This window comes from Stigmatopora argus, chromosome 11 (genome assembly GCF_051989625.1).
Source record: "Stigmatopora argus isolate UIUO_Sarg chromosome 11, RoL_Sarg_1.0, whole genome shotgun sequence".
NCBI classification, from domain to species: domain Eukaryota; kingdom Metazoa; phylum Chordata; class Actinopteri; order Syngnathiformes; family Syngnathidae; genus Stigmatopora; species Stigmatopora argus.
The window spans coordinates 3,162,040-3,186,002 of NC_135397.1; the positions used below are offsets into that span (position 1 = coordinate 3,162,040).

At 41.1% G+C, this 23,963-nt stretch overlaps 2 protein-coding genes and 1 long non-coding RNA gene across 4 annotated transcripts; 2 read left to right on the plus strand and 1 right to left on the minus strand.

The window, feature by feature from the left end:
• Nucleotides 1–14,706, plus strand: LOC144084400 (gamma-adducin-like). Of its 2 annotated transcripts, none has more exons than XM_077612772.1 (15): nt 1–216; nt 986–1,227; nt 2,153–2,297; nt 4,772–4,923; nt 6,356–6,436; nt 7,000–7,149; nt 7,357–7,500; nt 7,931–8,029; nt 8,094–8,267; nt 9,063–9,326; nt 10,557–10,673; nt 10,736–10,825; nt 10,897–11,020; nt 11,267–11,362; nt 12,780–14,706. In XM_077612772.1, the coding sequence occupies exons 2-15, from the start codon at nt 1,039–1,041 to the stop codon at nt 13,004–13,006; spliced, it is 2,052 nt and encodes a 683-aa protein (XP_077468898.1). In that variant the 5' UTR covers nt 1–216; nt 986–1,038; the 3' UTR covers nt 13,007–14,706. The 2 variants fall into 2 exon arrangements, with proteins under 2 accessions (XP_077468898.1, XP_077468897.1); XM_077612771.1 differs by having other exon boundaries at nt 1–186.
• LOC144084402 (uncharacterized) lies at nt 12,497–18,505 on the minus strand. The gene is made up of 3 exons (XR_013303792.1): nt 18,474–18,505; nt 16,905–17,024; nt 12,497–12,958 (listed from the first exon to the last, which is right to left on the minus strand). It is a non-coding gene; the product is annotated as an uncharacterized LOC144084402 (long non-coding RNA).
• On the plus strand, nt 17,567–23,921 carry LOC144084401 (max-interacting protein 1-like). The gene is made up of 6 exons (XM_077612773.1): nt 17,567–17,941; nt 18,828–18,933; nt 19,254–19,283; nt 20,209–20,323; nt 21,522–21,693; nt 21,776–23,921. Exons 1-6 carry the CDS (start codon nt 17,710–17,712, stop codon nt 21,937–21,939), a joined length of 819 nt encoding a protein of 272 aa, XP_077468899.1. The 5' UTR covers nt 17,567–17,709; the 3' UTR covers nt 21,940–23,921.
• Nucleotides 23,922–23,963: the final 42 nt, after the last annotated feature.

The window sequence follows — 23,963 nt, forward strand, 5'->3', positions numbered from 1 at the left end:
TCCCTCCCTCCCTCTCTCCGCTACGATCGGCCACCACTCGCCTCCTTTTGGATCCCAAGTATGCGCAATGTATTCACAACGGGACTAAAATCCACCTGGCTTACTTTTACCTTTGATCCCCCTTTCTGGAGCGCCTCGTTAGGGGGGGAAATACTTCGATTCCACGCCGTCCGCAGAAGTTTGGAGGTAACTTTTTTGGCAGTTTTCTCGCGATCGGTGAGTTAGCTCCTTCCATTTACGATGACCTCATAATCATTCTCCTGATAAACATCAACCAGTTGAGTTTTGCTCGGCCTTAAAGGGTCACTAAAGCTACGCTGCGGAGTTTTATTTGCACGGAAAACTTACTTTATCTGCAAAATAGTCGTGCAGATCTTGAATAAAAGTGTGTGTGGGTGTTGCTACTACACCCCCACGTCCAGGTAGCCCCAAAGGTGCTAACTGCTATTGAAAGTAGCTTCTTTTCAAAATAAAAGGCGGCCTTTTGTTTACTGTTAACGACCCTTGGCAGAAGAATGCTGGCAGCATTTCCTCCCACTCTTTATTTGTTCAAAGAGAGGGAGAAAAAAAGTGATGGAGAGTGTTGAGATTGAGGAATCCAAAGGGGGAGTGTGATGATGACTTCCAGTTTATTTAAGTACTGTTGTTTTCCAATCTTTATTGAGCCAAGGTGCATATTTTGCTAATCTCTTGGATTCACAGGTTAATAATGCACCATCTGGCATCTGCTTGAGCAGGATTATTTGCTGATTTCATTTGTCCTGATATTTCACTGGCAGATCCATTATTTGTTGTGAGAAATATAATAATGGCACGGTGGAAAAGTGGTTCCCTGCACACATGATGATCTCCCGTTGCACACTGTGCCTAGGAATTACAAGTCCAAATCTCATTTAGTACATGAGTCACCATTGTGACTGTTTTGCTCTGTTGCCTTGACAGCCTGACTGTGAAAATACTTCTTTTTTTTCTGTGGCATTGTCAGATTCAAGAGGAAGTGTAGGAGGTGGGCGGCGGCTGAAGAGTCTCTGCTGGAGAATGAGTCTCGTGGAGGTGAGGCAGTTGGCGGGTTCGCTGACGCTGTCCCTGTCCGGCAATGACTGCAAGGACCGCTACTGCGAAAGTGATCCGGACAGCCTTCGGGGCCGAGCCATGTCGCCGGACCTCAGGCAGGACTTCAATATGATGGAGCAAAAGAAGAGGGTCACACACATCCTGCAGAGTCCAGTATGTAGAAGAGATGTAAAAAGAGAGTATCAAAGTAGCAATACTGAAATGTTTTATGCAAAATTTCATTGCAAAAGTATTAGTACTCAGCCCGCCTAACTGTGGAGACTGTAATGTTCCGCACATGAGACAGCATCAAGCAATTTATGCAGCGCGTGTTAATAGAAAATGGAAAAAGTCAAAAGCGCTGTGTAGATAATTTTTTGGGCTACTCTTGGTAGTCATGGCAATGGAGGATTTAATAGTATTTACCTTCTTTATGAAAAAAATTGTAAATTTTAGCATCATGAGGACAGTAAAGAATGTGTAAAAGCAATTTCACAAACTGTTTGCAGCATTAAATGGGTAATAAACCCATCAATTGTTAGTCAAGAGTTAGATTATGCCTGTAGTCAGATGACAAAAATGTCACCAAAGGTTAAGATTACCATACTCCACGAATAAGGTCCACTGTATACACCTACAATTATATTTTTGTTGAGAGACATTTTCTGTATTGGACTTTTATTAGGTTTAATGCATCATACTAATGACTTGATAGAATGTTGCATTGCGGGAAGTTAGATTAGAGACAGTTAAAAAAAAAGCCCAGTTCAAGGAGGCACAGTGAAGTGGAGTACATCGAAATAAGTCGAGCCTCCACCGCTCTGCGATTGCGTAACGACCCCTAACAAGTGGAATTTATCCCATCGCCATGGTTACAGCGCTCCGATGAGGCAGAATGCCTTCACTGAGCTGACAAACACGCAATCGCAGGCTCCCCTCGAAGGCGAGAAAGTAAAAGTCGGCTTTAAATAACAGCACCCCCGCACCCCGCGGCTCTTGCGTTTTGGAGATTTGTGACTCGGAATAAGAAGAGCCTATAAATGAACTGCGGGGATTATACAACTCCAACGCGGAGACGTAACTCTTCTTGTGTTTACAGGTGTTCAAAGATGAGCTGGAAGGCCTGATTCAGGACCAGATGACCAAGGGGAACAATCCGACGGGTCTGCTGGCCCTGAGGCAGATAGCAGACTTAGTTATGGCCAGCACGGTGGGAGGGGCCGGGCCCTTGACGTCCCCCATGAGTAAGTGTTTGTGTGCACGGAATGAATCTGTTGCCTCTCGTCAGTCTGGAACCGCAGGAAAGTTGTGGAGGGCATTGTCGACGTCTCCATTGAATTGCACACATGACCGCTCAAGCGGGTGAATCGCAGTGGTCTGGAATGTTAATTATATTAGACCAACTTCTGGAAGCAGCTGTTGCAAGCCATTATTTTTTGATTGACTTTCATTGTGGGTGAAATCCCAATGTCAGCATCTATACCAATTAGGCATAATAATAATATGGCCTCTTTTTTGGGGGGGAGTTGATTAATCGTGGCTTACGGTAATTGAGGCAAAATAGAAAGCACGCTGTTGATTTAGTCATAACTAGGTTACTCGCAAAAAAACACAGCATGACGCAGTTCCCCTGGGCAACATTTTGCTCAATAGGTTAATTCAGAATTTTGTAAACAATACGTGATTCTTCCAGTTAGCTGAAGGCGAGGGACTGCATTTGAGTTCACTTTAGTTGCATTGCAACTTTGGGCTTGCATCCAGACACACTCACGTAACGTAGCCCCACCTCCCGTCTCATTTTCTTCTAAAAATAAAACGCGAGATTAAAACAGCGGAACCCGTAAGTGAGCAAGATACAGTAAGTGGACTTGGTAAATAGTCTTACAGACAAAATGGGAAGTTTGTCAAGTGGTGGAAGAGACTCATGTAAGATGATTTCCTGGAAACTAAATGTCATTATTACACTCCCACCGTCCAAAAAAAACCTCCCTGGCTACGTTTACTATTCCTTTTATTATCTCTTGAATTCAGCAGCTAGTCCCTCAAAAATAATGATAACTCTAGCCAGTTATCATTTCCCCCATTTTCATCATCAACTTACTTTTTATATGTAAATTACTGCGGGCATTAGGTCCTCCCGTTGGAAGCGGTTCACTTCATATCTTCAAAAAATACATTCACAGTACAAAGGTGGAGAGCAAAGAAAATGATATCAATTTTCATTAGCTTTGTATCGATGTTTTTGCTGTAGTTAGATTTTCTTTTGTACTTTTAGTGAAAATCTAAAGGTAAACTGTAAATAATCAACTTTATTTTTACGCTATGAATACAAACAAGAAAAAAATAATATGTTAATTTAAAAATCTTTATTATTGCTTTGAAATAATAAAAAAAAAAGGTGAAAAACAGAATTCTCCTAAATTATTCATCACATAGCCCATAAATCAAGGCTGCTTTAACGTCAACTTGATTTCACGTGGGCCGGACCATTTTAGATATAATATTTAGATTATTTTATAAATGGATTAAAAGCCTTGAATATTCAGTTTTTTACAGATCTAAAACAATGTTTATTTTAGCTTTTTTTAAAATATATTTTTAGATTTTACCAAATGATTTTTAAACTAAAAACACAGAAAAAATTACAATTATTGATATAAAAGGGGGAAAATCAGGAAATTTAATATACATCTATACTCTTCATTTTAATTTTATCCTAAAACAGAAAGTCGGCACTCATGATTTACTTTCCCGGGCCACACAAAATGATGCGGTGGGCCAGGATTGGCCCCCGGGCCGCCACTTTGACACACGTGCCATAAATTGTATTCAATTTTTTTTGGGCCCCTGGGCTTGGTGTTTGACAGCTGTAACTCATTCAAAATATCCCCTGAAGCAACATAACTTCTGTAAAAGGTTTAAGTAGTACCCCTTAAAATGGAGGTATTTTTTATTTCTGAATATGACACAAATAATTTTCCCACTAAGAATTCCCATGGAACGCTTTTAATATGAAATTTAATGACATGATCCCAAGAGCAGCTGAGATCCATCACCCCCTCTCCCCCCCTCAAGCAAAAGCAGTTCAAATGTGTTTTACTTGATTTGTGCTCAAAGGCCCAGAAGAAGATTAAACCTTTTAATGTTTCTCAAGAGGGCAACTCAGTCTGACACTGTTTTCAATGCGCACACATCCAGTGTTCAAATCCAAAGGCCCACTCTTAAGAGATGGTGCTGAAGAACAATGTGAAGATTAAATGCACTCCGGCGAAGCTTAGACATCCAGCATCCAAATTGTTTAATGTAAAACTTAAATGGAAATACCCCCCACAAGTCCCACTCCCCAAAGTTTCCCATTTCTGCCTGCGGGCTTTGCGTTTTCAGGAGACTTCTCTCAGCTAGGCTTCTCTCACCTTGTTTATCGATAAGTTGAATGCATTCATGTTAGGAAAATGGCTGTAAAGTCAAAGAGAGCGTTGCCTATTTAAAACGCACAAATGCTTGCAAGTGATGGCGTCGTTAAATCTCCTTATACGGCCTCGCCGTCCAAAATAACCTTTCTGGGAACTTTCAGAAAGCCGTTTTTAAGGTTCACATGCTCCCCGAGGGAGGTTTTAACTTTATCTGCGGTGAAGGCAAAGCCTGTAAACACCCTTGTTATGTCTGAAAATGGAGTTGATGCCAACTTCTTACAGGATGATGTGTTGTGTGGCTGCAGGCTGGGGAATGGTGTCCCCCATCAACGACTTGTACGCCGTGGAGTCCCCGAGCTTTGCCAAAGGGGAGAAGACGGGCCGCTGCAAGTTGGCCAGCCTCTACAGGCTCGTTGACCTTTTTAGCTGGGCTCGTTTCAGCAGTTCCTACATCACCGTGAGTTTTGACATCCCGTGCACGTCTCTTGTGAATTCTCGCCACGTTCACCAGCTCAAGTCGTAAAAGGCTATATGGGCTTCTTTTGTGTGTCAGCTTCCCAAACAAAAATATAAATAAATAAATAAAACCTTGGGGACACGGTAATTCACTCATGATAACAATAGTATGCGACATAATTGATATTCTGGAACATTATCATGAGGAAAATGCAGGAAAAAAACAACTGTCTCGGTGTGCAGTCAGCCTGTAAAACAATTAGGTGGTAATGAATGAGGTTTTTTTTTTTCATACTTATTGACAATGCTATACGTAAATGATATTTAAAAAAACTAAGATATATATAAATATTTACACACATTAAAATAAAACTCAAACTGATGAGTTATGTCAAGGCCTGTCAAAAATGAAAAAAAGAAGAAAAAAGGAAAACAGCGATCCCCATTAATGATAATGTGTATTACGAGGTTAGCGTTACGTTTGCAGTACCAACCTAAAGTTGACTTTTACATTCATAAAGAAAAAAAGCCTAAACAGTCTGAAATAAAAGGACGTATTATGTAAAACTATGATGATTTTACGTCCTTCTGTAGTGAATTTAAATTAGTTTGTCGCTAGTAGAAGTACGATCTATTTTGAAATTTGAGGTCTGCCAACCCTTCCACTTGAAGTGGATAGGCCACCCATTGGAATGAGTGGCAGCCACCAAGTTAAAAACGTAATAATGTCGGTATGTGACATTCTTTAGTTAAAATCATGAAAGCAGCACACTTGAGAGCCACTTGCAGTCACTGCTTTTGGGGGGGCAGTTTTGTCTTCCGAAAATTCCCCGGCCCCAGTGGGCTTTCGTCACTATGGCGACCAGAGGCGAAGCCAGCACAGAATGGGAGGGGGGGCTTACTTGTAGCCAAACCGCCTATTGTCGGAAGAGAAAGGCCAGCAGACATTTAATAATATTAATTGAAAAGTAAAACTTTCTAATATACTACTTTATCTTGTTTTCTGGTAAATGAATTGATGAATGAAGGAAAGGACATAAAACCACTACACTATCAAAAAAATATTAAACAGAGTACGGTAGATGTTGCAACATTATCTTTTTAAAAGGCTGAATTATTATTACTTGAACATGCTTAAGCAATAGAAATGGAAATCTCCCTTTACTGTCTTTTGAAAATCTTGTCTTCCAATGTTCAATACCTGACCTTCAGACAGCAACATTATTAATATTTTACACTGATGTATGGGTACAGTACCATAAGAAATATAGCAGTAGCCTTCACTAAAATCTCTGAGCTGTTAAAATATAGCTAACCCCAACTGCTACTGAGAAATAATTCATGCTTTCTGAATTTCAATTGCTTTGCTGCATGAGCTTAACCCAGAATGAAGTTAGCATTTTAAATGTAAGACCTGTAACTTTGCATCTCAGGTGCGCGTCAACAAAGAACAGGACCATGTCCTGATCAGTCCGAGGGGTCTGTCTTTTTCCGAGGTGACCGCGGCAACTTTGGTGAGTGGCTAAAGTTTGTATTTAGGTCGGTGACTCATTTATTATTCCGCATATTGTTTGTCATATCTCTGAGCCTTTACCAAATACGGTTAGTACATTCTTTATGTGCAGTGTAATTGTTTTCATTTTGAATGAGGGACGGACCATAAATTCGGCATTTAATAGTTCGAGGTTTGCACAAGAAAGATGAGTAATTGCAGTGTTTGTATTGTTTGTTTGTCTTCTCTCAGGCAAATGCAGGATATGGCTTTTGTTACCATGACAACCAGACATTCAATGAAGCGAGAGGCAACACACGGCTGCCAATTTAGCAACATTTTTTGGACTTATTTAAAAATAATAATAATAATAATACTGATTAATGGCAAATCTGATGATCTAAATTTGTTTTTGTTTTTTTCATTTACATTTGAAATTTACATGTATTAGGCGTTATCATTTATTGTGTGTTTCAGGAAATGCATCCCTTGCAACAAACTATATTAACTGTCTACACAATGTTAACAATTACATGTTAAAACGTTTTTTTTTTGCCTTGAGATTGACCTGGGGCTTTGTTTCAGGTGAAAGTGAACATGATCGGTGACATAGTGGACCAGGGCTCAACCGACTTTGGCCTCGACCACTTTGGATTTTCTCCTCACGCCGCCATTTACGCCATGCGGCCCGACTTGAGATGCATCGTTCACGTCCACACGCCCGCTACAGCCGCCGTGAGTTGCCGCCGCCCAGCTATCGCAAAGGACGGGGACGGCTCTGAGCGGGGGATCCTCTGTAATGTGATCTGGCCACAAACTTGAAATGCTAGCCATAAAATTCACAGCATGTGACGAACATGACTGAAAAGGCTTTTTTTTATGTGACGGCACAAACGCGTCTCTGTTTAGACGCGTTGGCAACGACGGTGTTTATGTTAACAGGTGTCCTCCATGAAGTGTGGAATACTGCCCATTTCCCAGGAGGCCTTGCTCCTCGGAGACGTGAGCTGCTTCACTTACCATGGCAGCTTGGATAATAAAGAGGAGAAGGTGGAGTTCCAGAAAGCTCTGGGCCCCACTGCCAAGGTACTGTCAACTTGAAAGACTCCATTTGTCAAAGGGGATTTTTCACCTCTTTCAACAGCTGCTTTATTTCTAATCACTCCGGGTGCACCTGTACCATCTAATGAGATCTTTTACCAGAGCCGTATCGACAAAATCTTCCTTTTTACCTTTTTGTTTGGATTTTTAATTGAATTTGGCAATCGTGAATATGTCAAAAGGAGTGACCGGTTGGGAAAATGCACTGGGATTATGTAACTTCTAGGCTCCTAACATTTCCATACTTTCTTATTTGATCACATTAGGGTGGTAAAGTTATACCTAAAAAAAAAACTCAAATTGTTGATTAGAACATAACTTAGTCTCAATATGAATTGCTTCAATTGTGCTGAAATTTTCCGTGTGCGGTCGATTGGTCGCCGGTCTTTCATCGACCGTTTACCAAATTTTCTAGGTGATGATCCTGAGGAACCACGGTCTGCTGGCTTTGGGAGAAACAATAGAGGAAGCCTTCCATTACATGTACCACTCCCAACACGCATGCGAAATCCAGGTACTGGCAATATACAGGGAAAAGCCAAAAGCACTTGGACACTGACAAAATTGTTTTGCGCTAGGCCCAGGCGTTGGCGTGCTCGGGCGGCGTGGACAACCTCGTGCTCCTAGACAGGGACAAGTTCAAACCCCTCACGCAGGGAGTGGCCGCCGCCGGGGTGCCCGTCAGCAATGACTTCAAATGGAAGGTGGGGGAGGCTGAGTTCGACTCTCTGATGAGGATGCTGGACAACCTGGTGAGTGAGGTTTTCCCCGGGTATATTTAAAAGCGGAGTGTAATGGTAGGCTCCGTCTTCACCGGCGTGTCTCTGTTGGACAGGCCGGCAGTTAAGTGGGCACGAGCCGTCCGCCCACCCGTGCAAGCGTAGGCACCAGATGACAAAGCAAACAGCGAGTGAAAAGCGCTAACCGTACCTTCGAGTGACCTCGCGGTCATTTAATGGACTAAATTCAGCCACATTTCGACATGGTATTTTGTGTCCGCTAAAAACATTTGTCTATACCGTTGGCAGAGCAACATCTCACATGGATTGAGGATATTGTTGTGCAAAATGATTTAAGATTACTTCTGCAGATTCTACATCAGTGAATAAAGATCAACTTTTAAATTCCAATTAGAAGAGAAAATCCATCTTTTTCTGCCGTAATTGCCAGATCTCCCCTACTGTGAATAAAGGAGGAATATTATTTTATGAGCAAAAACGTAGCAGGATGTTTTAACATAATGACATCAACTCATGATGAGTTTTATATCCTTCTGATTAGTTAAGACATACATAAATACGTTTTAACCCCCATCAAAATACGACGTCATTTTCAAATTACAAATTAAGTTTCGTGAAATTAAAGATGTTCTTTACCTGGAATGTTAAAACGTTGTACTCTTGATAATGAAAATATACATTCAAAGTCCCTTTTACATTTTTAATATCGTAATATTCTACATATAATCTCTTCCTCCTTATTAGAGGAAATCGTACTTTGAGGAAAGCCACCCAAGGTCAAGTTCCTCTCTCACTCTCTCTCTGCAGGGTTACAGAACCGGCCACTCGTACAGGAACCCCATCGTCCGCGAAAAGCCCCGATCCAAGAATGACGTGGAGATCCCCGCCACGGTGTCCGCGTACCCGCTGGACGACGACGCGGCGGAGGGTCTACGCAGCCCTTTCAAGTTCTCGGCGCAGAGGCAGCAGCGGGAGCGCACGCGATGGCTCACCTCGCCCAACAGCTACTTGAGGGTGAACGTGCCGGAACGCTCGCCCAGCGGAGACGTCAGCCCCAGAACCAAAACAATGGTGCGTTCTTATCTCATAACTCATTGACGACATTAGACGAATGATCGCTGAAACATGAGCAACAAAGAAAGATAAATTATTGTTTGTTGAAATGTGCACTGTCACCTGGCCATTGTGTATCGCAAAATCACCTGCAAACATTCTCATCTCATTTTCTGAACCGCTTTATCCTAATTAGGATCGCGGGGGGTGCTGGAGCCTATCCCAGCTGACTCCGGGTGGCCAGCCGATCGCAGGGCACAAGGAGACGGTCAACCATTCACGCTCATACCCATACCTAGGGGCAATTTAGAGTGTCCAATCAGCCTACCATGCATGTTTTTGGAATGTGGGAGGAATTCGGAGTACCCGGAGGAAACCCACGCAGGCCTGGGGACAACATGCAAACTCCACACAGGTGGACGTGACCTGGATTTGAATCCAGGACCCCAGAGCTCTACGGTCGATGCGCTAACCACTCGCGCCACCCCTGCAAACGTTGAAAGGATAAAAGTACTAGCAAAAATGGACGAACGGGGTCTTTTAGATTAGCCTGCCATCTTGTGGTTCGCTTGAGTCGTGCTTTAGTTTCGTTGCCCTGACATCTTTTTTACCGCTCATCCTCTCGGGTGGTGGTTTTACACACTGGGCTGGTTGCCAGACATTTGTAGCGCACATTGAATAAATAACAAGTATTCATTCATGCTTACATTCACAGTGAAGGATGATTTAGTTTTTAATGAGCCGAATGTGTTTTGAGACTGTTGGAGCAAACGAGACACAGAAAAGAGCGGGCCAAGATTTGAACCACTTGAGTGTGAGACAAACCTTTTTGACACAAAATCTGTAATTAAATACTTAGTGCGAAAAAAAAAATCATTATGTAATCAACAGCAAAAAAACAATGAGGGAGGGATAGCAGCAGATAAATGAATATTCATTGGCTGCCATCCTTCCCCGTTCAAAACAATTGGACTAATGACATACTAATTTAAAATCACTACAGTAGGTAACAAAAAACCTTTTGTCACTGTATTAATGGTACTGAAAGTGTTAAAGATATGTACCCAGCTCTGCGACATAACAAACAACAGAAAGAGTAGAAATATCTTCTGTTTTGGAAATTGCAAATATGGATGGTTTCAGATGGACAACTAATTTGGTCAATGGGATCTAATGAGTTCATATAGCATACATGCTATTACAACAAAAAATGAGAAAAAATGTTAAAAGAATCATTTTGTCTCTCAGTGGATGAAGTCATCAGAACCAGGAAAAAGCATCGGAACGCCAATCAAGATTGAAGACCCCAACCAGTTTGTCCCCCTCAATACTGACCCCACCGAGGTTCTGCACAAGAGGAACCGGGTGAGCCATCGAGAACGACTCCAACGTAGGTTCAAGCGACGTCATCCTTTCCTTCCGTTCAGATAAAACAGCAGCACAGGGGCGACCTGATGACTTCAGGTCCCAAGTCCCATTTGCTAGCCGGCATTGTTGTGGACACCATCCCGGGACCGGTGAGCATCCCTCTAAATTCGGAGACCTATTGAATTTGCATTGAGCGACGCTCTCCTATCTACGCTTGCAGGCTTTCATCATGGAAGATGAGGCGCACGCTCGCTCCCTACCGCCCAATCCTTTCAACCATCTGACCAAGGAGGTGCTGGAGGAGTACAAAAGCCTGGTGGAGCGAAAGCAACAAGGCCAAGAAGGTACTTTCAAATCAAGTCCTCCCACTGTGTCTTTTCCACTTCAAAGCTTCTTGTGGTGGGTTTTGTACGGGCTTCAATGCAACCGCAAGTATATCATGGGCTGCCTTCGAAAGTCCCGGGGCAGCATTAACCATACATCAAGGCGATCATCTTTATTGCACTTTCAATCATATTTACACAGCTTCCTGCAAATATACGCCCGTATCAAATGTTAGGAATGTGTAACGATGAACCCGCCGTTTTCAGACGACGAAGACGCCACAGATGCGGACGAGATGACCACGTTCGATGGCTCCACCATCTCGCTGTCCCTTTCGCCCATCATGACGCCAATCAAGCTAGGTAGTCCATCCATTATGCAATGGTTATTTTCAAGTGTTCTTTTTTTGATGTACTTTATGAAGTGGATAACGTTCACTCTAGTGACTGAATAATTCTGTCTTAAATTATATGTGTGTGTACATATATATATATATATATATATATATATATATATATATCAGTGGCGGGCGGTGCATTTTCTGGTAGCGCCTTCAACGTATCAATCCAACCCTCAAAAACTATTTTATGGCTATAAAACCTCTACTGCCGCTACAGCTGCGACACATAAAAAATAATCAATAAATTAATGCACAAAAATGGGGTAAAATCCACTTCCTAGCAGCATTTCATGATTAAATACAAATACTGGAGCTTTTCAGACATTAAAACCAGGCCAGGGGGTGATTTTCCCGGGAAAAGACAGCGATGAACGTCAATGGCGTACGGGCAAACATTGCCCGTAAATGGGGTAAAATCCAGCCAAAAACAGCATTTATTGATTAAATACCAATACTGGAGCTTTTTAGACATCAGAACCGGGCCCGGAGTATCATTTCCCCGGTAAAAAGACAGCGATGAACGTCGATACGTCCATACGTGAAATGACAAAAAATGCACTAAAATACTAAAATTAGGTAAAATCCACTTCCTAGCATCATTTATTGATTGAATACAAATACTGGAGCTTTTGAGACATTACAACCAGGCCAGGGGGGTGATTTTTCCCGGGAAAAGACAGCGATTGACGTCAATGGTGAAACGCCAAAAATTAAACTGGGGTAAAATCCACTTCCTATCAGCATTTTGTGATTAAATACAAACACCGGAGCTTAAATACAAACTCTGGAGCTTTTCAGATATCAGAACTATATATATATATATATATAATGGGTCATGTTGGCCATATATACATGGTGTCTAAAATAAATGAATAATAGATAACTTCTGGGACACTTTTAAATGAGTAGGAGTCTTTGTTATAATCATATTTCACTTGTTCTAATGTAATGTAATCTAATGTAAAAAGTTAAATTACATTCAAAGTATTCATTAGGGCCTTTGTGACTACTATAATATAAAATGACTCCAACATTTTTCCAATTACGGTGCACAAGTCGGCATGAAAGTCACTCATAACTCACTCAAATCCCTTTATTCGTCCTCTTCTGCGCGCATGTCGACCACAAGGCGGCGTTACAATACAGACACACCAGAGATTCTACTTACTGAAAACTGCAGGAATATTTGCTTTTTTTTCCACACAGGACAAAGAATAGATGAGTTCATTGTATTTGTACTTGTAACTATTGCAACATTGATTCTAGTTTCATTGGTAGAATTGTTGCTCCTTGTTAAGTGATAATTAAGGTTGTAGGCATCTAGTACTAAATATAAAAAAATATATTTTTGGTTTTGATGTGATTCTGCTTGCCAACAGACTCGATAGCCAACGGGAACGAGCACTTGTCCGATCAGGACGAGGAGCTTAGCCTGGAGGTTTCCAAACTGAGCGTGAGTGCTTCGGAATCACTGGAAATCTCCACCAGCGCCAAGGAAGAAAAATCCGAGAGCCAGAGTAAAAAGAAGAAGAAGAACAAGTTCCGCACGCCTTCCTTCCTGAAAAAGAGTAAGAAGAAGGAGAAAAGTGAGCTTTCTGCACATTAAAAAAGCCAAAAAATTAAAAAAAAGTGGGTGCAGATGCTAAGAACGGGAGATGGAGACGGGAGAGGTCAGGCTTGTTTGGACTGTCCGCTTTGAGAAATAAGAAATGGGCTTTCCAGGAGCTAACCTCTCCAATATTTCCCTTTTGCACAAATCCCTTGTATGAATGTATTGAACCAGGCGGGCACACCCGTGGTGTCATGGCGGCCGCTAATATTCAGTCAACCGCCTTAAACAAGTACGATTTGTATCTTAAAAGACCTTCCTGATTATATGCTTGTGTTCTTTTGTAGCCGGCTGGGGTGGGAAACTTTTGGCTCAAATGCTCAAAGAGTTGAACATTTCCACTTCATTTTCATGCATTTAACAACTATTTCTAATAATATTAAAATGTTTTTTTTTCTCGGTTTAAATTAACACAATTCAATTTGTCAATTGTAATAATAATAAGATTTTTTTTCTCATAATAATTAGATTTGGTGGTCATCGTATAAGGCACATTTTTAGTATTTAATATACGATAATAGTGTTTTTAGCTCAAATTAACAGCTTTGTCATTTCATATTTGGATGTTATGCTCAAAATTAGCGTTTTTTTCTTGCAATATTTCCACTTCAATTGTGTTAAATTACATTATTCTTTTTTAAATATAGCAGATTTTTCAGTTTGTTCTGGTAATAAGAGCACTGTTTTGTAGTATCACTTCCTAATTCCTGGAAAATGAAGTTTATTCTGGCAAAATTTATATAAAATACATTGTTATAACAAGTTATAATTAGTTGGTACTCAAATATATTACAGTTTTGTGGCAGAATAACAATTGTTCTCATTATATATGAAATTTATGTCAAATAGTTATTTACACTTATAAAACCTCGAGCATTAATACTACGAGAATTGTTTTTGTTTTAAGTTTAAGCAACTATTAGGAAAATAAATTATTATTTTTTATAGAAAAATTTAATTCAAATGTCAAGAAGAAAAATATTTTAAAAAATTAAGCAGTCTTACATTTTTTTTCTTGTAATACAGTATTTAGAAGGAAAAAAACTAAAACTTTTTGGCATTGGAGTGGTTTAATACAAATATTTATAGTTCTAACGATCAAGCCATACATAATCGCAATGTTTAATAATAAATATAAGTTTGGCGGTTTCTTCGTCTAAATCAGTCAGGCCCATTTTGGAAGAAAAAAAAGGTTTCTCAGCCGACTTTATTTTTTAACTGTGACAAAATAATGGTGTGTTGTTTTTAAATGAGATTTTTGAGCATTTACCCACTAACTCTTGTACTAAAAAAATGCTGTGATGAATTATCCGAGTAATAATCGTTGTGGTTGCTGCTTTACAGTTCTGACGAGAATTAACAAAGCAATGAAGTTTTTATTTGTATTTTTTTTTCTAGTGTACGTGGCCTACAATGTGAATGTTTCAACCCAAAGGGAGCGAGTTGCTATGTAATGATGTTTTTTGCTACACTAAAACTGAAACGTTTCCTCATGTGACAGTACAATCCTAATCATTTTCCCGCAACTTTTAGTCATGTTATTTTGTATTCTTTACATGCTCTTGAATAGGCACACTTGTTTGTTTGTGTACTTTCAATTTTGCCATGATCATACCACTTTTTGACATGTATTTTGATGTTGGTGAAGACGCAAACTCCTCCAATATGAAATAAAGCTTTTTAGAAATATTTGCAAAGCTTTTGTCCATTTTTGTTTGTGAATGTACTTTTTTTTTAAATTGTAATATTAGACTGTTGACATTATAGTACTTATGAATAGAGTTTATCTTTCTGTAATCTAATATTGACTTAATTATTTTTAAAAATATAGTAATAGTCCCTGTTTACATGTTTTTCAAACTTAAATTTCAATGATTCACTGCTTACAGTAAAATTCTGGTTTTAATGGCATGAATTTGATTATTATGTTTCTAAAAATGTTCTTTTATTGGTATTTTATTGTCATTCCTTTAACTTGCGCTTAGATGTATTAGTTGTAAACACATCCAGTATGCAATAGGGCGTTCTTATGTGCTTATTTGCACAGCTTTTGCCTTTTTAAACACTAATATTAAAACAAATAAGGGGGCTTGCAGGAGGACCTCCCTGAGACAAAAGTGGAGCTATATTTGGCCATGCGAGGCGGTATAATAAGCCAGCAGCCATGATATGAATGGCTGGTTGTCATGGTAATCCAAATGAGAGCCCAGACAAAGAAGGGATTTGGTGTCGCCAACAGGTGTTCCAGTTGGGGAGGCGGGCAGGCAGACGGGGGTCTTTATACCTCCGCCCCCACCTACACAAGAGATGACATAACTCAGACGCACAGTAGGATGCAATTAAAAGCTGGTGTTTGTGTATTTTTTGGACTGCAAGTGTATATAAATGTGCTTTTTGCTTGATTTGAAACCAAGTTGGTGACGCCGAGATTTAAGTAAATAAATAAATGAGGCTAAATGACAGAGCAGGTGATGCACGTCTGGGGGTTAAGGGGGGGGGGGGGGGGGGGGGCAAAGTCTGTGGTGACCTCAGGACAAAGTGCAACCATTGTCTCCCAACAACAGCCTGATTACAAGCTAGCGTCTCGGGAGAAGGGCTTGGAAAAGTGTGGCCCGCGGGACACGTTGCAGAAGAGTGCTGGTACACATATTTGAAAGAATGGATGAATGAATGGATGAATGGGGACAAGACTATACACCCCAATTGAAAAGGGAAGTTATTGTCATGTGTGGAAAGGTGACCTAGATAAGCATGAATGCATTTGAGAAGGAAGACGTGACTCAACTGAAGACAAATCAGGCAAGATGGTGGTTGCTAAGCGGTGTACTTTCATCCAATGTGGCTTGGTTTGGAATTATATTTCATATACATCATTATATATATTTGATTGGCTTATTCACTGTCATGACAGTTTTCATAAATCCTAACCCAATTAGATTCGCACTGAAGAACGACCATTGCTACCACACATCATCAAGTACTACAAAACACGAATACTATACTACAATTCAAGACTTTAAATCCATAGTATTTCAAATTTTCCACAGACCACCTCCACTTATTAGAAGCTCAGCACATTTTCTCCCACACTTGTAGTGTGCAATCCAAAATACACACAGCAGTGTAAATTCAATTTCTCTCTTGAGAGAATATATAATCAGGATAATAAATAAATTAGATGACATGGCCCATCTGGCCAATTTGAATAAAAATTTAAAAAACTAACGTGGCCTTTGAGCACAAATGTTTGCTCACCCCTCACATGACTCATTAGCAGCCATTGACGGCGATAGATGCTAAATTAATTTGCTGACAATTGACCGATTGACTTATTATTATTATTATGTATAATATATACACTGAGACAGATGACAGTCTGCAGTTGCTCCCCCCACAAACAGACTCAAAAGCACATGCGCTCAGACACGCATTCACACACTTTGACATGGCCTGGTATGTAATCCTCCAGCTTTTCAGATTACTCCAGTCAGGCTCACATTCTACACCCATCGCTGTGACGGGCCGGGCTTTGTTTGCAGCACACGGTCACAGTTCACGGGTCAGACCCGACCAGGCGGCCGACGTAGACCCCCAAGCGCACACACATACACACACACACACTCCTCACGGGGGGTGTCACTCTCTCACAGGCGTCCGTTACAGGGCGGGCCACATCTGCAGCAGGCCAGCCATCTGCACTCATTGTCTGGTCGGGCCCGAAACGCATGGCTGGGCTCGTAAAGACCCCGGGAGACGACCCCCCCCGATCCCCTCCGCCCCTCCTCCTTGTCCCCGGGCCCTCGTGGCTTGCAGAAAGATGACTTCTTAATCACCGATCACGTGTTAAGCAAAGAGGCGAGGATGGCACGTTCAAGGTTAGTTGCTTTGCAATTACCCGTAAAGGTTAGAGTTCAACGTCGACGGGTCTGCTTCACAACGAGATGCTCCAGTGTTTTTGATTGGCTTGGGATGTCGCCGACTGAAAAGGGGAGGGGGAGTGGGGGATAATATGATCCTGAATGACAGCATGGGAAAAGAACCAAAAGTGAAGAGTAGCGTCAGCAGATCATCTTCATGCAAGTGTGTTTTCTTTACAAAGGAGAAACAGGAGCGCACACTAGTATGATAATGACGTGTGTAACGATAATGTTGAAAAATAAAAGTGTTACCAGAATAGAAATCATCTGATTGACATCATTGCTCATCCAAATGTATCATGGTAAATGAACTATTAACAGAAATAAAGGTGTAAGGTTACAGTTGGATAAGATGGAGTTAAAAGTTGAACTAATGGGCCGAAAATGGAAGAAGAGAAGGGGGGAAAGAACATTGGTTCTCCTACTATGTGCAAAGAGTGTTCCAGTACAAGGACTTAAAAGAGGATTTCAAGGATATGACATAAAATGCTTTGCATAAAATTTTGCAATCCTTTAAATGCAAAAGATGCTTTGTTACACATTGACGGTCAGCTCCCCTCCCTTTTGCAGCATTGATCATGAGGATGTGTTTCTGTGGCCCAGTTGACAATGGATGCGGCGTGCACGCGTTTAGTGGGAGGGATTATCCACCAAGTAGGGCAAGTGGCTGAGGCTAAGGACTGCAATTCCATCCAGCCTCAGTCATCCGCTCAGTGCACACGGGGAGGACAAGCTAGGGGCCTCGCATTCGCCCCCGTCGATCGTAAGAAATCCTCAGTCGAAATGGTCAAGTGCTCGGGACAACAACAACGGGACGACGAGCGGAACAACCGTCAGTTTGTGTCGGAGGAGCGCGGTGCGTTCACTGACCCGCGGGATTCCGGGGACGTGTCCGACTGCTCGCTGGCCGACGTGTCGGACGTCAAGTGCTCCGCCATGGACACGTTTATGAAGAACGTGCAGGTGTTGCTGGACGCCGCGAACTACATCGATAATGTGGATAAAAGCAGCGGAAGTAAGTGGATCGAGGAGACGAGTACAAGTGTGTGCGTGCCCTAAACGCGCCTCGGTCGGATCCGAGGAGCAGACAACAATAGAGGCGACGCGCAAGGCAACGCAGCACAGGGCCACGAAGAATTGTTGTTTTTACCCCCCACGGCACCTGCGTCTTGTGGGAGTATAATAGAACTATGTTGTGAATATACATCCATCCGGAAATGGGGTTATATTCGGAGATGGTGCATGGATCGTGATCCTATTTACTGTGTTTTCTATTATCGGAGTCTGCCCCCATTTTGATCGCCAGACCAATGAAAGCTCCGGGAAGAAAATTCACATTTTAAACATACGCATACATCCATATTGAACATTCTCTCTTTCTTTACATATGAAATTTGACACCAATCTCCCCTTCTAATGAATTAACTATGTCGCTTCACCCGCTCCACCTATTTGCTTAAAATAAACACCACAAAGCCCTATTGTCATACCAAAGTGAACTAATATTAAGTATATATTCTCAAATATAATCATCGGTTATCACTTACAGGGCCAAGGTTCCTTGTATGTGTATATTCACATGGTTCCCACATGGAACATATTGCGGCCTACCGATTGGCCGCTCACTATTTTCGCCAGCGTGATAAGCCAATCAGACGAGACTTAAAACATGACGTCACGCGATACCGGAAAGAAGGCATTTTGGGATTTGAAGGATTTGACGCAGCTGCACGTTAAGTAAAATGGCAGATAAACATTTAGTTTATTATTTTTACTGGCTGTAGTTTGGATATTAATGTCAAATATAGAACATTCACATACATCGGGCAAGCCAGGGCAGATTATAATGCTAAGAAACTACGAATGTACTGAGTTTCATGTGCTATTTTTTTATTATGCAGAATGTGAGCATGGTTATGCTTCGACCTACCCTGCCAATGAATTGGCACATCCACAAAAACATCGTAAATTCAACAAGAACAGGAAACTGGACAATATTCACAATAGGTGGGTTTCATGAAGTGTGTATTCAAATTTGCAATTCAGTCATAAAACTGTTATGATATAATATTAATATATTATTATTATTATAATATTTCCGAAGTCCCTCTATTCCCAATTTTGTCTAAAATGTTTGTTGGTGATCACTTTGAACCTCACTGAATTAATGCAACCCACAGGCTTGATATATTTTAGACAAAAAAAGGAAAAAAAAACACATTTTGTAATAATGGTATATATAGTTCTCATTTTATTTTTGAATATTTTTTAATGCATGTTACTTTTTTCATTTTTTGAAATTTACCACATATTTTCAATTTCTACAGGTCAGCACACAATGAACTGGAAAAGAATAGGTGAGTATAAAACATATATATAATTATTTTTATCTGTGCATTCAATATGATATCCTATGAGGTCAGGATTTTAAATGTAAAAGTAAGAGCAAATTTAATGGCCACTCATGGAAAATGTATTTGGATTATTACTGCAATATTTTAAACAAGGATATTGTATGTCCTATCTTTTAAATTCACCTTTGATAAAGCGTAGCCTTTGGCAAAAGTGCTCACGCTGCCACAGTTTGCGCGTGCCACAGTTCCTGACGGGCTTGCAGATATTTCCCCAGTCAGCAAATGTGAAGCATCTGTTTCCAGACAACAAGACTCCTTCCTGAAGCACGACCTCGTCCCCCCCGCCTTCCTCTGGTGCGGGACGAGGCCACCGTAGCTCCGAGCAAATGACAAATGTCATCGTGCGTTTGTGTCCAAAATTAAAGGGGCCGTTAATGTTTGCCAAACAAAGTAAGTGTAAGGGGGATATTGCTTTCAGGGAGATTCCATAGACCTATTTAATGCAGCACATTATTACGTATTATCATTAGGTATTTTGAGTGTATATGTATATATGTACACACATATATAAATATATGCACAAAACTTTTAAATAAAATCCATGTGTTATGCTACCTGATCAGTTTTTCTCTCAACCAATCAAAGGGCGGAAATGTCTGCAAGTCATACGAATTCTAAACAATCAGATTGAGATTGAAACACAAAAAAAAATATTTATACACACATGCAGTTAAGCCAATAGAAATCTTCCTTTTATCTAAAAAAAGTTCATGAATTTACCGCATGTTTATCTTGCGTCCGTCCTGTTATGTCTGTTGATAATTTGGTTACCATATTTAGCTGCAGGGTAAACTGACTTGGCTGTTGTGTGCCCCCTCCCCTCCCCTCCCCTCCCCTCCCCTCCCCCCCCCCCCCCCCCCCTGTGCAGACGAGCTCATCTCCGCCTATGCTTGGAAAGATTGAAGTCGCTCATCCCTTTGGGGCCTGATTGCAGCCGGCATACCACACTTGGACTCCTCAACAAGGCCAAAGCGCACATCAAGGTGAGGTGCTCGTCTCATATCATCACAATGTTATGACACATTGAGCTTCAACATTCCCAATCCAGTTGTATATTTCATTAAATTTGATACAAGAGATGTTGAGGAGAATGAAGAACATACTGCTTATTGAAATGTAGGAAGAAGTGGCAACTTTAAGATGTCTTTCCTCATTGCTCAGAAGAGGCTGTTGATTTTCTTAATTGAATCCAATTGAATGCCTTTGTTGTCATTTTACAAGTACAATGAGATGCAAAGCTTCACCATAGTGCACACAAAAATAAGTATAGTCGCAAACGGATTTTCATACAATAAAAAAAAGTGACTAATGTGCAGCTCCCCATCAAATTGAGCTAATGACCGTGCACGTGGCCCCAAAGGGTTATCACAGGTCAAATGTCCATCAATATGAACTAGCAACCTGAACTCTGAACCCAAAGTCGTGACTACAAGTGAGTAATATTTTTCAAGTGTATTTATTTTACAGTGTCTTTGGACCACCAACCCACGTAAGCAATTACTTATGCACAAAAACATCCAATATTGATGACACTGCCAGATAATGGCTGCGCTCGAGTTACATTGCTGTAAACAACGGGAAGCTTACTTAGACGAGAAAAGTGCCTTTTGGGTGGAGACGGCAGAAATCCTTGGGGGGGGATCGAGACGGAAACAGGCGAGGAGGCCCACTTTTCAATTTTTTCTTCCGGATAAATGGTGAATAGCGGCAGAGTGACGAAAACTACAAAGTATTGTACTAAACCACAGCAAATGCACGTTATTGCTTATTTTGCTTATTTTATACAGCACAAATTAATGTGTGAATTGCTTCCAATGAGTTCAAAAGTGACAAAAGACTTTCCCATGACCTCCAGCTGCTCTCTTGGAGGTTTTAGTGGCCGCTTCCACATTTGCATGTTTTGCTTTTCGCTTGTCGAGATTTGAAGCTTTTGTTTGCGCAATAAAAACGGAAACAAAACTATTGCATAACATTTAATGCAGATGTCGTTAAGTGGTTTGACGACTTCTGTGGGGAGTGACATTTAGGGAGTGGAGAGCTTCCAAACGTCAAAACTCATATTTCTACGTGGGTTGGGAGAATAAATAAATATCAATATTATAATAGTTTCCTTTTTTAACAATTAATTCTTGCAAAAAAAATCATAGTTGAGCATTACAATACTTTGCACCTCACTTCTAGAAACTGGAGGAGGTCGACAGGAGGAGTCAGCACCAGCTGGACACGCTGGAACGGGAGCAGAGGTACCTGCAGAGGCAGCTGTCCCAGCTGCAAACGCTCGGGGAAAGGGACCGCGTCCGGACAGACAGCCTGGGCTCACCCACCGACTCCGACCGTTTTGAATCGGACCGAGGTTAGTCGCAAGCAGGGGGATAAATCTCTCCGTCCTTAAGAAACAAACCTAACTGTGCCTGTCGTTTTTTTTTCCTACGCAGAGGAGATCGAAGTGGACGTGGAGTGCACCGATTTCTCCCAGGGAGAAATGGACAGCGTGAGTAGCGGGGGTGCTAGCGACCTGGACGACCAAAGCAGCAGGCAGAGCTCCATTAGCGACGAGGGCTACTCCACCGGCAGTCTCAAAGCGGCCTTTTCGGCTTGAGCCTCGTCATACTGCGCTCCCTCACCGTCCCCCCCCCAAAAAAAAACCAATACTACTTTATGGCTTTAAACAGGGGTGGGGAACCTACGACACGCATGACGGAATCTGATTCTGAATACTAGAACTCTTCGGAGAAAAAAAAATCCATTGCGTTCGTTAGATTTATTGACAAAGGGCGGGGTGAAATGGACAAGTTCAATTGCTCCGGTGGCCTCTCACGGGACCAGCCAAATGTGGAGTCCTATTTATTGACACTAAGGTCGCCTACTTTAGCACACCATCAAAAGCCAATCACAACAATACAAGCATCATACAAAATAGTGAACCGTGGATATTATTAGGGGAGCACAAGCGGAAAAAAATGAAGCTAAAGGCATTCAATTGGAAAGGGCAAAGAAAAATATTACCCAGTTAAAGATATTTACTTGGGTTTATCTTAGCAGGTGTGTTTAACCCTTTGGCTGCCCGTTGCTTCCAAAAAATTGCGAGACTATTTCCTTCTGATATATTTATAATGAATATTTTAAAAGAGCGCCATGTTGCTTGGGAATAGTCAGATGCAAAATTATCCACAGCAATTGGGTGCAGGTGGGATGAATCACATGAACAATTTTCATCCACTCCTCCCACAATGCAGAAAATTTCCCCTCACCCAACACCAATTGAGCCTCGTTAGCTAATCAGAACCGAGGACTCTAAATAGGTCGGATAGAAGAAAAAAAGGTTCCCTACTCCTGACTTTAACAATCACCAGCCTGCAGGTCATCCCCACCCCCACCCCCACCCCCCACCTCCATGTCCACCGAAGAACCAGCCTTAAGCTCGACTCCAACCTAAACCTGAATGTCTATTATCCCGTGACCAACCACAATCAAAAAGAGGCACCAATGGGTAAATGTCTACCCTTCAACCAATCAAATAGGTCCTCTTATCAACCAGCAAAAAAACAAAAAAAGGCCACAAATACCAGCTTGTTCCATTTGCCTTGTAAAAAAAATCAAAAAAGAAAAAAAACGTCACCTTTTTCCGTGTCGAACGGTTTCGACGTCTGCATTCCAAAATGTGTTTTCCAACACAAAATCTGCTTTTAGTCGTCAGAGCCACAAGCATCACATTTCCAAGTTAGGTGTTCTAATTTATTTTGCATAGTATTTATTTTCTCTGCTATATTTAATCGTGCTGCAACCGAGTGGTGGAAATGTTGAAAGAAAGAAAAAAAGGCCTCCCCTTTAAATGCATTAGCGTAAGATAACATAGCACGTGATATTTATTTCCACCCCCATTTAGAAATAAGCTATACTACACTTGTCTGCGTACAAGGCAAAAAGCAATAACCTACATCTATTTATTTTTTCAACACTGCTTTTGTCCGTCCATAAGCTAGTAATACTATTTGTATTTAGTAACTTTCAAGACTAGTGGATTGAGTATGAGATTGTAAATGGTTTTCCAAGGCTGCAAAGCATGCGTGTAGAATGTTGTAACGTGCTTTGGATTATTGACAAGGCTTAGAGGAAAAAAAACAACAAAAAACAAAACAAAAAAAATCTGTAGCACGAACGAAACACTTGATTTTTTTAGGGCGTTTTTTTTTTCTTCCAAGACCGCATTCAAACTATTTTGACCCTTCCTAACCATCAATAATATTGAGTCCATTTTTATCCATTTTTGTTGCCAGCTAGTGGATCCATCAGCACCAAATCGTGTCTTAATGTGGGTGTATGACTCTTGCACAAGTCCCCGCTCACCCAACCCACCCAATGTGTTTGGGAAATGTAGAAAATGCACTATAATAATTGTTTGAGACGAAATGGGGGGGAGAAAAAAAAAAAAGCACAGCCCTGTTGTTTTTCTAGTGCTTGGTTAGGGGTTTATGTATTATTTGGGTTTTGTTTGCAAAACATGCTGCTGGTGCCGTCCTGATAATTTGGTATGGTCCCTGACGACGATCCTTGGAATCCTAATAAACCTTCTCCACCAAATGGGTTCCAATATTTTAATTTATTATCTCCGTATATAATGTA

What these genes read in the sequence shown, in the direction of transcription:
- LOC144084400 (XM_077612772.1), top strand. Translation starts at nt 1,039, where the DNA reads ATGAGTCTCGTGGAGGTGAGGCAGTTGGCGGGTTCGCTGACGCTGTCC. An exon ending in ACACGCCCGCTACAGCCGCC is followed by an intron (nt 7,150 to 7,356) that starts GTGAGTTGCCGC and finishes TTATGTTAACAG; the next exon opens with GTGTCCTCCATGAAGTGTGG. An exon ending in TTCTGCACAAGAGGAACCGG is followed by an intron (nt 10,674 to 10,735) that starts GTGAGCCATCGA and finishes CCTTCCGTTCAG; the next exon opens with ATAAAACAGCAGCACAGGGG.
- LOC144084401 (XM_077612773.1), top strand. Translation starts at nt 17,710, where the DNA reads ATGGTCAAGTGCTCGGGACAACAACAACGGGACGACGAGCGGAACAAC. An exon ending in AATGAACTGGAAAAGAATAG is followed by an intron (nt 19,284 to 20,208) that starts GTGAGTATAAAA and finishes CCCCCTGTGCAG; the next exon opens with ACGAGCTCATCTCCGCCTAT. An exon ending in AGGCCAAAGCGCACATCAAG is followed by an intron (nt 20,324 to 21,521) that starts GTGAGGTGCTCG and finishes CCTCACTTCTAG; the next exon opens with AAACTGGAGGAGGTCGACAG.